This window comes from Lissotriton helveticus, chromosome 7, assembly GCF_964261635.1.
Source record: "Lissotriton helveticus chromosome 7, aLisHel1.1, whole genome shotgun sequence".
Classification (NCBI taxonomy): domain Eukaryota; kingdom Metazoa; phylum Chordata; class Amphibia; order Caudata; family Salamandridae; genus Lissotriton; species Lissotriton helveticus.
The window spans coordinates 121,817,433-121,832,518 of record NC_136068.1 but is presented as its reverse complement, the minus strand read 5'-3'; the positions used below and the strand labels follow the sequence as shown (position 1 = coordinate 121,832,518).

The following is a 15,086-nucleotide window of genomic DNA, read 5'->3' as shown; positions in this document are numbered from 1 at the left end:
GCCAGTGGCAAGGGGCCTTCTGATGACAGCGGTCCATCGCTAACAAAATTCATCGTAAAACATTACCTGAGATGATTAACAAATGCTCATCAGCGAGACTCGCTTCAGTATGTAAGAGCATGAACTGATACTAAACATAACCTGTATTTGTAAAGTGCACATTCATACGTGAGCATCTTGGCGCTGAATAGCATGTTTATTGTTGCCCAACTCAATGACGCTCATTTTATTGGCCGCAGAAGGATGAAAGGCTGAGTGGACCTGCTAGGATTTGAACCTGAGATCAAACACATGCCTCTCCAGTGGGTACATTAGTCCACTAAGACACCAGACCCAGCCTAAGAGAATTTGTGATGTGGCGGTGGCTCTAGCATCATCTCTCCACTCCTTTGCATACATACAAACCCAACCTCATTTGGCTGATGTCACCCTCTTTTCACTTATATTTGCCCTCCTGACAAACAAAATGTGCCATGGATTTCAATGGGGTTGCCTTATTTTCAAACCTGTATCACCCACCTAAAATGTTCTTTCTTAATTCACTTTTATGGGTTCACCCTCTTTAACATTGACTTCACTGGGAACTCTGGAAAGGTACTTGCCACCCTTGGTGCCACCTCATACCCCTCTTCTCATTAGCCCTGGCTAGGAAGCAGGGTTGAATGATGTCATTGGTATTACTGCAGTTCATCAAATGGGGAATGCCGGTGAGCTAGCAAGCCCATAAGAGGTGGTGCCTTGTGGGTGACCAGGACCTGGTCCTGAGGAAACTCTCCTAAATAGAAAGGAGAGGAACAGCCGCGGAGGTTGGGTAGAGAGAGAGAATATAGAATTGCCCTTCTAAGGAAAGGTGTATGCTTTAGTGGGTCAGGTTGGGTTGGCTGCGTGAAGGGTATTAGACAACCTGATCTCATTCCCTTTAAATTTTTGGATCATGTATAATTACCTTTTAACGGTTTTTAGATTGTTTTACTGATGTTTTTTGCTATTTGCTGTTCTGGATATAATTGTAGTACTTTGGATGGATTGTTTTTATATATTTGTATGTTTGTACTTTTATGATAAATGTCTATCGAATAAAGTATTACAACAAATTACAACATTCCCTTTAAAAAAAACATGGTAATTAGGGTGGAAGGTAGTCTTTACATTTTAGAAATAGGATGTTGTTAGTGTCATTGTAAATGTATACAAATTAAAAAAAATGTCAGTGTGTTTGGTGGAGAGAAATTGGCAACCATTGGTAATACCACTCACTATTGTGTTCTTTTTAAAAGGGTAAGCCCCCACGAATCGTACCTGCTTCTACCCTCTCAGCAGCTCTTCTATTTGTCTTTATGGTGTGCTTGACAGCAGAGCTGTCACCATACAATTATGTGAGTATCACTAAAGAGGGGCTTTGGTTCTGCCCACATGTTGGAAGGCCGGAGTGTATGTTTTGATTGGACAGAAGTTGTGTGCTTCCAAAAAAAAGGGCTAGCCCTCCACATAGCTGTGATCATTTTGTTTATTTATTCAGCTGGCTGAGCTTGAAATTACAGGTATGGTACATACATACCGTTGTAATGCCTTAAAAGTGTCTTAGATACTAGATCATTTATGATGTTTGTGTTTCTCTGGCAGCAGCACAAGTTGGAGGAGAGCAGTGATTAACCTACATGGATTTTTTAAGCCTGGCTTGACAGTGCAACTATCAATTGTCCTCTTAATCTACACTAATATAATTCTATAGTTCTTTGTTTCCACACATATATATTCATTACCATTTGCTTCTAATGTTTCACATTACCATATTACACTCCTTTAAAGCCAGACCTATTGGCACTGCCAATGCTTGTTTTAAGTTTTCTGTTGCCATTTTTGTTTCAATTGTTTCTTAATATAATAACACATCAGTTAATATATAGTTTTGCTGCTACAAGTTTGTACTTTCATGGCATTGCAAATAACAGATCACAGGTTCTCATTTTATAAATATTGAAAAGAAGGGTCCGGCTAGGATTTGGACCTTTAATTTACAAGCGAACGCCCAAAAATTGAGTTCTCACTTTTTGGGGTAACTTGCTGATTGATTTTGGCATTGGTGGGTGACTGGAGTACAATGGAAAGATTAACTGTTTAACCCCTTCCATGCTCCCGTCGGCCGTCGCGAGCACTACCTCCCTGGTGCTGCGAACGGCCGACGCAGCCCCGTCCACTCTGTGGAACGCCGCACTGCGAAATATTTGCTGTGGTAAACGGGTTAATAGATAGAAAGTGAAAACAATTATATGTGACGGAAGTGGATTATGGGAGTTAGCAGATACCAGTGGAGAATTGGTGAATTCTGCCACACCCCAAGGATGGGGTTTGTTCTTTGGAATGAAACGTTACAGGATGTACCAGAAATAAAGGTACATGTTGATCATGTGTGTGAGGAAACTTTGGTGTTTGTCCCTTTTAGATTTGTTATGCAACTTGATAGAGGTGCTGATTTCCTTAGGAAGTGTGGGGTAGACCGCTGCTCCCTAGGAGGCTGGAAAACCTATGGTTTGAGTGGGAGTATTTCATGGAAAAGAAGTTATCACTACAAAAGTTAGGACATACGTTTGGGGCAGGATTAGGAGACGAACACATGTTTTAAGCACTTATTGGAATTAAAGAAAGAGCTGTGCGTGATCAGGCAGTAGAATCGGATGCGGACGATTGGTGGCAATGGCGATCCTATTACTGGCAGGTGGATTGTCTAAAATAAAGGCTCACATTTTGGTAGACCAGGTGAGGAATGATTGGGTCAGAGATTTTAATCACGAAGACAGAGTTAAGGGATGCAAAAAAGGTACATATCAAATACGCAGTAGGATAAGATTGAAGTTCTATGATAAAATTTGACATGATAAGATGGATAAAGTTGGGGACACGGATGTTTAATGACAGTATTGTTGTGGGTCAGCTGCCTGGTAGTTGGATAGGAAGCACAGACATACTCATTCAGATACAATGAGCACTCCAGGCTGTTAACCTACATGAATTTATTTCCCTTAGTATTTCTAAAGATAAGGCATTTACCGAGGTTTCTTTAACATCTGCAAATTATTGAACATGAAAACAATTGGCATGGGTGCAGCAAGTTTTCATCTTATACAACACCTTATCATGTGTTCAAGTCCACCTTTTTTACCTTGTAAACAAGCATTTTAATGTATGGGGTGGCTCGATGTATGTGAGCTATAGAGACCCCTCTAACGCATTTGATAAGGTGCTGAGATTTATATTATGAACTAAGCTCAGAAATGTTAATTTAATCAATTCGGTTGTGTATGATAGGATGTATGACGGTACGACGCGTACCGTCACAACGCGTGCTTTTACAACGCAAGTCGTAACCACGACTTGCGTTGGGGGCGCGGATAGTAAATAGTATAATTTACTATTCTAACACCAGTCCCCGTGGATACTAGGGAAGGTGTTGGAATAGTAAATTTACTATTCTTTATCCTCTAGCGCCCTCCAGCGCAAGTCGTGGTTACGACTTGCGTTGTAAAGGACACGTTCTAAAAGTACTGCGGGGTAACATCCGCGTCGAAAAGGATGTTCCCCGTATGATACAGTGTCTTACAGTACAATTAAACAGGTTTGGCTCAAAATCTATGATGTGAACAGGGGACGGCTAAATATAAGGGTGCATATTGGGAACCCTACTACTGAGCATATTCACAACTGATGTCTTAGACAAACTGCCTCAGCAATGATACTTCCTCCTCCAGGTCTACTGATTTAAAACACATCCACTCAATCACAAGGGACACCGTTTTTCTGTCCTAAACCTAAAATAGTTGTATTCACTACTGAAACCTTTTCATGATTGTTGTGATAATTAAATCCAATTGATGCACAACATTAAAATAAAATCTTTTTTTTTTGGTAGCTCAATGAAGCTCTTTAAGGGGAGGCAGGGAAACAGCTTAGGGACAAGTGAAACACTACATTTATGTTGGGGATGTCATTATTTTAAACGTGAAGTGGTTGCCTGTATGTTCACGATTTGCAACACAGAACTGTTGCGTCTCACCACTACCGAAAACACGTGGGGGTAATTCCTTATAGACAGTCAAATGTGCTCTTGAGGATAAGTAGTTCCAATCGTCATTTAAGGATTAAAGTTCAAGGGGAGAGGTGGTGTGAGAATATGATTACTACATTTTAGGGAATCCTCTGAAAAATGTTGTTTAGTTCAATAATAGGCATTCTTATTTCCCTTAAAAGGACGAATCATTGAACAAATAAAATGTTTGCGAATATAGCAAGAAATGTAACAATGTACTAGAAACTGTCTCTGGTACAATTGAAGTGACATCAAAGGAACAATAGACCTACAAGTGTTCTTATCCAGTTTATCAATTTTAATCCATTGGTAAGATGCTTACGAGTCTCCCAGTGACGTGTCTCTATTAGAGTTCTATAGAGTGTTATATGCTACAAATATAATCAGTAGTTTGGAAGATGATTTAAAATTGACTTCATACTCTCCTTTCTATGTTTCATTATTGCAGGCTAATGAATGGACCAGAAATTCTGAATTCTTTGGGAGATTTGCCTGGGTTCCAAAATAGAGCCGTCTTCTTCAAGACATATTTTGGCCAAATAAAAACTCCCTTTTGGTAAGACATTTTCCAAGGTATTAAATGAGATGCAATTTTGCGTCTGTGAAAAAAGGTCCCATAAGATACTTTGATGGATAACCCAATGTTTCACAGAGAATTATAATTTATTTGGAATTGTTTGGATTTTTATTACCAAGGAGAATAAAAGTATCTGTCTTAAAGTGGTTGGAGATTTAACAGAAGACTGACATCAAAATAGTCGCTCCGGCAAAAAAGGAGGCTTGCACCATTTGAGTGAATTTTATGATGGACTTCTATAATGTAACTGGGAGAAAATGAAAAAAAAAGTTCCAACATTTACAAGTGCTTTGTTGATATTGTGCCTTGAATTTGAAAAGCATTTTAGACGATTGAATGTGTTTTCTTTTAAGTTAAAGGCCTCTACTAAATGTTTTACGATTAAAAATAGGTTTAAATGGAAATCAAAAAGAAGTTGCAAGATGATCTGATAAGAAAGCACTCAACTCTCTTACCTGTCTTTTTGATTATCATGACAATGATGCATGCCACTTCTGCAGTTTAAACCACTTTCTCCCGTTTGGTTGGGTGGGACATACACAATGTTGTGATTCTCTTGGCAAATGGCATTTTTAAATAAAAGTATATATATATATTCAACAACTTGTATTGGTTGACATTTCATTTTGTATCTTTTGACTTTCTTAGTTACTGAAATATACTGACATGGAGAGCTTTTGATTGGTACCAAACCTTATCCCCCCACACGTACGCTTTCTCAGGGCACATCTTCCTGCCTTTAAATTTGTTCACATTTTGCAATCAGATGGTCCTGGGTGTGCTGTGAGATCTTTAATAACGAGAAATGTTTCACGCTGGCAAAGCAGAACCAGAGCTAGGCTGACTGCCGCAGAGTCTAGGTTTGTGTTACGGACTTACTTGTCCACACACTATTTGAGTGAAGACGTTGGGGAAGCAAATGAGTCATGACAGAGTCGAGAAGTTTGGATTGCGTACAATGCTCTTTGGGAGTCCTACAGAGGCTGGCGAAATACTCAAAAAAGAAGTAAGATCATTTCAAGGACAGTTTCGGTCTTGTAGCCTTGGCTGGGTTTGAGCCGAGGTTATAGGTGTTGTAACACTGGTTCGTTTTTAGTAATTGATGGAGGGTGTGGAAATTGGAACATTAATTAATTTTTGGTACTTGAAACAAGGTGTGGGTGTTGGAGCAAATGGTGATTTTTTAATGTGGAGGACAGTTAGTGTGTTAAAGCCATGCTTTAATTTCGGTATTTGGTGGCTAGTCAAAGAGTTTGGGATGTATATTGAATTGTGGCGTTTGAATGATGGTATGGGTTTTTAGCTATAATGCGCCTTTTGGTTCTTCATTGGTATTTGGAGGATCTGTCTGACTCCTGGAACTTAAAGCAGATTAAGTTTTGTTTACAACTGTTATTACAAAGTAATATTGTTCTTGGGTTTTACTTATTTCACATAATTTCTCTTTTTCTTGCTCTTGCATTGTTGCGTATATTTAACTTGCAGGAGACTTGGTTCAAGAAGTAAACGACTACCGGCATGTAAAGAATCATGTTGAAATCTCTCACTGTTGTCCACAAAGCCATGTGCTCCTCGCCCCCCCCCCCCGATTCCTCATTCCCCACCTCCAAATTCAGTTGTTACAGTGAACATTGGGGTCTTCACTCAACCATCTTTTTGTTTTGTCTTGACTACTCGTAAGGTCAGTTGTTGCTGCTGCTAATTCCCTTTATTTAGCTCCCTGCTCCCAACCTGCACTTACAATCTTCAGAAAACAACTGAAGACACCAGTTGGCAGTGAAAACGAATCTTAGAAGGAGAAGTTCAGCGCTCTGAACCTTAGGCATCCATGCGCTCTACAAATAGCCCTACAATTACACAATGTCTTACGGGAACTATGAAACTGGATTTGTTCTGTGTCCACTTTAGCTGCACTAGCAGCATTCGCTGCTTTATTTTTGATCTGTATAGACAATATAGTGACCTGCTATCTTGTGTGATGTTTTTACATAAGGATCTAAATCCACTTAACGCTTTGGCCAAGGGGCTAGGTGCAAGCACGTAAGCTAATATTTCGATCAGCAAAAGATGATTCTGTCAATATAATTGTTATGTTTCAGTCAACATCTTTGTCTATTGGTGAGGATTTAGATGTGATTAATGTTTGCCCTGGGGTCCTCTGCACAACCTTTGGATAGGAACCATGTGGGCGGTCCTCTTAGTAATGGAAGGAGCATGACTACGCTGCTTTACATAATGAGAAATGTATAGATCGGAAGTTTGTTTCTCTGATATTCCTGCCAGAAGCATATTGCAGTAGTCAACTACAATTGGCCAAAGAATATTTTCTATGCTCACAACTATGACTGTGCTTAGGGATGCCCAAAGGTGATTTATAATAATTTGTTTTATTTGTAGTATTTATAAAGCACAGACCTAGCCACAGGGGCAGCAGAGTGCTTTGCAGAGAACATAATAAAGTTACGATACTTTGAACAACAGGATAGTAACAACAGTAATACAATATAATTGTATTGAAAAGATCGAAGATGGTAGGAGGAGGAGAACTGATGAGAGGATTGTCTTGTAGATGAGAATGAAAAGGTAAGTCTTAAGATTTTTTTGAAGGAGAGTAGGTTACGATTTAGTGATGTCTTCATGGATCTAGGGCCTAAGACTGGGGGCTACTTACGAGAAGGCCCTTTTTTGCGTTCTTGCTCATCTCCGTTTATGGAACCGCCTGAAGAAGTCCTGGTTTGACTCTTGTCAATCTTTCTCCTCCTGTGAGGTGTAGTTTCTCTAGGGGGTAAAACAGAAGTCCACATTGTGGAGCCTTGTGTTTTATGTAGCTTGATGTGAAGTGGATGCATGCTTGTGTTGGTAACCAGTGACAACAGTTATTGTGAGCTTTCAAACCGAATCACTTGAGGTGGGGAAACACCAAGCCAGCACATACCTGCACCCCACACTTTGGTAAATAAAGCATGTCCCCTCTCATTGAAATCTATGGACAGGACCAAGATACAGTGAAACCTTTATTATTTATCTCCCCATGACAACACAAGCCTTTTGTCGTCTGGATTTATCTATGGCCCAATATTTGTGCAAAAAAACTACCCAATTACTCTGACTGAAACAAATAGAGCCAGGGCGAAGTCTGAGTACCACAGAATATGTTCAAGCTCGTCCCACACAACTTAAAAATAAGAAATGCTCATCCACAGACTTAAAAGATTCACCTCGAGGAGGCACCAATAGAAATACCAGGCTCTTAAAGGTTTCACTGCCAGTACAAGACTGGAAAGGAACACCTCCAAAACACAAATCAGTGACAGGAGAAGAGACCTCAGTAGAAGGTAGGGTTTTAAAGTCCTCTCTTACTGATGGAAAAGCAGAAACTGGGGTATGATGGAACAGTGCAATGCAGTATGGGTACTTATGCTGGGAAGGGTGTTAGCATGCACATAACATTTTTGTGTGGATTTTCTAAAAAAAAATATGGATTATTGGCAATGGAGGATAGTGAATAAAATCTTGTGGTGTAGAAGTTACACCGATGGATACTAATGCAGTCTCTTGCTAGCTGTGATTCAACGTTTATTCACATAGAAAGCAGATATAGTTGCACTAACTAATAAACCAAATGAAAGGCAGAGAGAACATATTTTGTAAGTGTACTTCCTTAAAATGTTACTCATTTGTTAAAGTGAAACATCTTTAAAATGCTCCTTTCAGCTATACGTGTTTGCTTTTTGCAGTTTTGCATTGTTATTTGTAGGTCTGACTTGACAACATACCTTATGTGATCAACAGAAAAGCAGATTTTAGAAGCACTCCTGAGAAATGGGCTTTGACTGTGCCCAAATGTCGGTGTCCTTGAGTGCAGATTTTGATTAGGCAGAATTTGTGTGCTTCTGCTGAAAAGGATGGCTGGTATTCCCCTTTTGGGATTTTCTGAAACATTATGCTAAACACAGCAGGTCTGAGCTTGTAATGATGACGAGCTGTTGATCAAGGGTATAGGTCTAATCTATTTATTATGAAAGGTAACAATAAAGGAAGTAGGCCTGACTTATTTATTATAAAAGCATATCTTAAGGCCAGGAGACGTTTAAGGGTGGATTGTCATTACGCTGTGTTAAAGCTTGCACACAAGAATTTTATTACAGGGGATTGTAATTATATTGGTTAAAGCATGTAAACAGATGTCTTGTTACTGGGAATCTCAAAGATTACCGTTGAAGGCAAGGGTTTTGCTGTTGGTCATTTCCTGTTACAAACCCTTGGGGTAGAAGATTTGGTCCTTGAGAATCCTTATTATGCTATTTAGGAAGGGTTGTATAATGATTTGCCAACTGTAATTTTTTACATATTTGTAAATTTATGATTGTAGAGTGAGAGACTTTTACTCCCCCCAAATATTTAATCCCTTGATAACAGGTTTTGATTGGGCAGAGGTTGTGAGCTTCTGCTGGAAAAGAGTGCCGTATAGCATGCTTTGCCTGTTGGTACAGCGTATTATCAGTATAGCATGACTACTTTGGTTATGGTGTCAAGCACTGATCAAGGATATCGGCCTGACATATTTGTTATGCACAGTTATGACAAAGTTAGTACGCCTGAATTAATTGTTGTGAAAAAGCGATTGTTAAAACCTATCAGTGTTAAAGGGGTGGATTTTCATTACAGTTTGTTAACTCTTGCAGGCTGGAATACTGTTTCAGGAAATCTCACAGATTACTGTAGTAAGCAAGGGGTTTGGTATTATCTACCCACTGTGACAAACCATTGGTGTAGAAGGTTTGTACTTTGAAAATCCTTGCTATGCCGTTTTATGAAGGGTTGTATGTTATTTTGCCAACTGTAGGTTGTAAATGTTTGTAATTTTATAACTGCCCTCTTTTTTGGCTTCAATTTTGGCCCAACGTGGAATGCTAATGTCTCCCAGAACACAAATGAAGAAGGGAGCAGATTGCTGCCTCTTTATTATACTGATGACGCATTGTACGTTGATTTAAAAAATACCAGTGGGCTAGATACATCTCCGAAGTCAGAACTTGACCTTCCACTTGGGCCACCAACAGAGGAATGTGCTATGGTGGCGGAAGCGGTTCAAAGAGACACTAGTATTGCAGTTGCCCACTATTGAGAGGAAAACAAATGTATTAGCAGAGATTGTTCAAGCAGGGCAAGCTTCATCCGATTCATTATCACCATTTAATGAAAACTGTTGCCCTTCTGGCTGCATGGTCCAAGCCATGCTCATGCCTGCCAGTCAACCTGTGATGATGGGTCATAGACACAGACCAGCTCCCAGTGACCCAGACTTCCGATTTCAGTAAGGGAATTGTTTCTTTAGCTAGTCTAGCTCTTAAATATGTCAATACAATTTTTTTTGTTTTGGGTAGGTACACCCACGAATTACAGGATATGGACAGAAACATGTTGCCTGCCAGCCCGGAAAACCTCAGGGCCTCTTTGACCCAAACAATACATGATGGTCAGGATGCAGCAAGTTATACCACAGTATGTACTCTAGGGCTATTGGCACCAGCTAAACATATTCCCCACCAATACTGAAAATTCAGTGGCTATTCCAGGCAGTTAGCTTACAGACGGCACCAGCCTTCCCAACCTGTACGGCAAGAGCCAGCTCAGACCTTTGTGTGCTGCAGCTCCGACAGTAGTAGACACCGTTCAAACCAGCAGAGGCAGCAGTCCTCAAATGTTTACTCACCTTCTGCAGAGGCTGCCAAGCCACTTCACTTTGTTCTCCCAGGTTCATGTCTGGCTGGTAGGCAGAATACAGCCTTTCCTCGTGGGTGGACAAGTGAGTCCTACAGATTGTTCAAAGGAGCTACAGCCTACCTTTTCTCTCCTCCCTCCCCACACTCCCCCGGTATAGGAGTGTCTCTTACAGGAGCACTCAGCAGTCCTGCTGCAGGAACTCAACCTGAGCTTGTCCAAGGGTATCATTGAGTACCAGAGTCTGTGAAGGGGGAAGGGAGGTATTCACTTTACTTTCTTGTTCCGAAGAAGAATGGACCTCAGGCCTGGTTTGGAACTCTTTTCGCTGAACGCAACCTTCTTGAGGAATGACGGGTTCAAAGTGCTCAGTTTGGCCCAGATCTGATCATCTCTGGATGGAGGGGACTTGATGCATCCTTGAATTTGCGGATATGTATTTTCATATACCTGTCCTGCAGCCCCACAGGCTAAGTTCATGGTAGGCCAAGAACATGCTCAGTTTTCTGTGCTACCGTTTGGTTTCACCTTGGCTCCTCATGTGTTCACAAACGTGTTGGCAGTGGTTGGTGGCCATCTCCATAGTTCTGGCGTACACATATTACTGTACCTCAAAGAATAGTTGCTGAAGGCTGACTCGCTGCAGTCAGTTGTAGAGCACATCCAGGCAGATGAGGCCTTGTAGTGGGCATGCTGAAAGGTTATTTGTCGGTCCTTTTAACCTCTCTGTGTTTGTCTGACCAACAGTCTATGTTCCAGTCACTGATTGTGATGTGTTTTGTAAAAGGTTTCATTCACGTGTTCACCCCAAACCATTTGTTATACCTCAATGGAACGTGAACTTGGTCTTTACATTTTTTATTTGCATCCGTTTCGAGGGTTTGCACAGCTATTCCTTAAGGCTCTTACCATTAAAATGCACCTTCCTCATTCCAATTATGTTAGCATGAATTAACAGCAGGTGCTTTCGGTCTAACCGCCCTACACCAGCTTCTTTCTAGACAAATTGGTACTGAGGATTTGTGCTGCCTTCCTACCAGAGGTTGTGACTCCCTTCCACATTGGCTAATCATTCTGCCAGTGTTTTTTCCCCTGAATTACCCCGCAAAAGAGACCCCAACACCTTGACCTTAAGATGGTGCAAAGCTTTTACATCGACCTCTCAAAGGGCAATTGCAAGGATAATCAACTCTTTGTGGGATTTTTTTAGTGTGAAAAAAGACAAGGGTGTTCAGAAGTGGACCCTATCATGGTGGATAGTCCTTTTCATGGAGAGTAATGGCCATTTCACCATGGCCACATTTGCAAATAAGTCTCTGACACCAGGGGTACCTCTTCAAGACATCTGCCAGGTTTCAGCATTGGCCTTGGGGCACACAGTCACAAAGCACTGTTTCCCTGACAGCCACATCTAGCCAAAAGGCCAATTCATCATCTCAATTTAGAAGATAAAGAGAGATCAAGAAGATCAGCAAGAGATGGGTTGACTGCATCGGACATTAGGGCGGGAGTATGAGGACGACAAGGATCAAGTAGTGAGCCAGATTTCATTGTGGAGCCTGAAGAAGCAGACTGCCTGGAAGGTGATGGGACCGAGGGTTTATAAAGAGGGACTATGCTTCGAGGTTGTGAGAGACAGAGAAAGTTCAATGTGGTTGGGAGATGGCTGTGTGTCAAAGCTAATAGGGAGTTTCGCAATTTTATCAGGAAAGAAAAGCGTGATGCTACTTCATGCCTTCCAGGGAGGAACTGTCGTCCTATAGGACTTAGGATTAAGCATGTTTCACAATTAAAAAACAAAACCTTTAGCTGAATTTCTAGGATGTTTAATTTTGGTGGGAGAATTAGCACAACATGTATAACAAATAGGTTTTGGTGAACTTTTATTGTTATTTTGTAGGAGGCTTTTGTCTCGGGACAGTAGTTTCCCTGTGATCTTTCAAGAACCTTGCATTTCTTTTTAGCGATCAAAATCTCATTATAAAACCATTGAAATGGGGAAGCTGTCTGCCTGGTCTGGGAGTTTTAATCTCTGTATAAAGGTCCACGCAGAATGTATCCAGTTATTAAAAGATTCTGCTGCCGCTGTGATATCAATAGAGTCAAAGTAAAAGAAACACCAGGAAGTGATGCAGAAGGAGGGTCAAACAAGGCCTGGGAGAAATTATGTTAAGTGACCTTAGACGAGGATCTACCAACAAGTTGGGGCTGAAGTGTGTCAGATGACAGATAATGTGCTGACTGGTTGAAAAGCAAATGGAACAGCGTGGCAATCAAACCACAGAAGTGCAATAGGAGAGTCAGTAGTCGTAGAATTGTTGTTGGTGAAGATGGTTCTCCAGTGTGTGGTCCGCTACAAGAGTGGCGATCATACCACCTGAGAATGACCCAGAACGTTAGGCAAGTCATTGAGTGAGGTGGACTCAAGATCGAGGTGTGAAGTCTAAGTGAAAATGAAGATCACCCAGTCTTTTGACATTAGCCGCTTTCGTAAGAAATGGTGATGAATATGTGACGTTACAATGCATGCTATTACATCGCATGCCGTTGCAACGCAAAACTTTACCCCGACTTTCTGTCGGGGGAGCGCTGGAAGTTGGAATAGATTAATTTTTGATTCCAACTCCAGTGTGTGCAACAGTAGGGAAGGTGTTGGAGTTAAATCCAGCACCTTCTACCCACTGCTGCAACCTTTTGCATTGCAAAAGCATGCAATATAATGGCATGCGTTTTAACAATTGCGTTGTAAAGGCTGTTTCCCAATGGTGATAAAAAGTCAGGGAGCTCTTGGCAGAAGACAGATATGGAGCCAGAAGAGCGAGAAATTGGCACCCCAGAAAGGACGGATGAAGCACTAAATACAATGCACGAACCTAAACATTCACCACTATTGTGAGTTTGGATTCCAAAAGGATGCGGGCCAGGTGAGAAGTATAAACTATAGCAATCCCGCTACCTGGTTTATGAATGCGTTCTTTCCCTAGAATGGAATAAACTTGAGGAATCGAAGTGGTGATATCAGATCAGGTGGTCCCAATCAGCCAAGTTTCCATAAGGAAAAGAAAATCAGGCTCCAGCATAGTGATAAAACTGGAAATAATGATCTCACATTAATGAGGAAGCATTTAACTGAATGTATGTGGGTGAAAAGATTACCAGCGAATGGCAATTCATTTAACGGAGTGTGATCTTTAGGCATCGAGGTAAAGCTACAATTAAAACACGAAAAAGGGCCAAAGAGCAGTTGGGGTATAATGAATTATGAGTTAATTTCTTACCCAAAGAGAAAAAGGAGTTACGCTCATCCAAGGGATAGCAAATTCAACCTGAAGGATGGCTCGATGGAGGATCAGTGGTTCTGGTGCTGGACGCGGACTGGGTGCAGATCGGCTTGCCTTGAGTGCACCATTGGGATGCCAGTGGCGTGCATGCTGTGTGTGCGCCCTGCTTCACGGTGTTTATAGTGAAGTGGAGTCATGCACATTGGAAATCTGGTGTGCACTGCTTCCAATATGGTGCTGAAAGTTAGAGAAGCAGAAGCTAGGAATTGGACTGAAACAACCTGGATACCCACTTGCCTCCTACAAACAGTCCACTTACCAGATCCTCTACCTTTAGGATGTACTTCTGTAGTATCTATTGTAAAGGTGAGGAATCTCCGATTAGTACACAGCACTTTCTGTGGATACCTCCTACCTCGCCGTACTGTGGAGTGGGCTCGTTACCATCTAAAAATGTCCCAGCTAGGAATCAGCACACTGTCTCAGCCAGTTTGTCATAAACACCACATCTGAGGTTGCGGAAAGCGAAAGGCACAAGAAACTGTCATCCGCATGTAGGGGTGGTGCTTATTTGTGGCGCCACTACAGCACTTCTGGACAGATGGAGTAATTGCTGGGCCATTCGCTGCTATCCACCAGAAAGAGTGTTAACGTAGATAAGTAACTTGTTTACCATGGGCATATGGCAGTGGCTACTAAGGTGTGCCACGTGTTCTTATAAGTATAGTGAAAAAAGTGTTTGCGATCCAATGGAGTAGGCTTCAACTGCTGAGCCAAAACTACTGATATCACACCACATCCTCCGGAGCCTAGATGCTATGTGAGTGATTCCAGGGTTGTGATGTGGACCACCTTAGGTTTTTTTGATAATCTTTTTATTAAACCAAAGACTAAGCTACAGATACAAGCAAATCCCTATATGCACATACAGTTTATGTCGAAGATACATTTTGTTGCCAGACAGTGCTTCACGATATGCGCAGGTACATTTGACGCATTTCTGCACACCGCCATATCGAATTCATCTCCTAACTCTAACAGGATAGCCTATACAACACATCACCCGGACCCACCACAGGCCTCTATACAGTGTCCAGGCCCCCCATATTTTCTCCCACTTACGAGGGCATCCGTGACTTTGATAGACCACCTGCTCTGCATTATTAGACCAGTCCAGATCACACAACCATTCTACTACTGTTGGGGGCTCCGTCGCCCCCCATGTACGCGCTATGTTCCTCGTGGTAACCCCCCTGCTAAAGCTAGCCACAGCTTGGCCCACTGTGGCCATGTGATTTCTTCAGTGACACCGAGGATGTGCCATCTGGACTCCATTGGGACCTGTTCGCCCACTACAGCCTCCATTATGCGGGTTAGGCCCCTGAAGTACTTCTGAATCCTGGGACAGGACCACAATATA

General features: G+C 41.6%; 2 protein-coding genes across 8 annotated transcripts in view; one reads left to right on the top strand and one right to left on the bottom strand.

The window, feature by feature from the left end:
• Positions 1–5,264, top strand: part of TCEA2 (transcription elongation factor A2) — a 620,358-nt gene extending 615,094 nt beyond the window's left edge. For all 6 annotated transcript variants that reach the window (XR_013598494.1, XM_078651653.1, XM_078651650.1 and 3 more), the window contains one exon: positions 4,533–5,264. Coding sequence is in view for 5 of the 6 variants with exons in the window: in XM_078651653.1 (XP_078507779.1) it covers positions 4,533–4,592 (60 nt within the window). In the remaining variant the exon portion in view is untranslated. The remainder of the gene's footprint in view (positions 1–4,532) is intronic.
• Positions 1–15,086, bottom strand: part of RGS19 (regulator of G protein signaling 19) — a 265,173-nt gene that overhangs the window by 29,322 nt on the left and 220,765 nt on the right. The gene's annotated exons all lie outside the window — the stretch shown is intronic.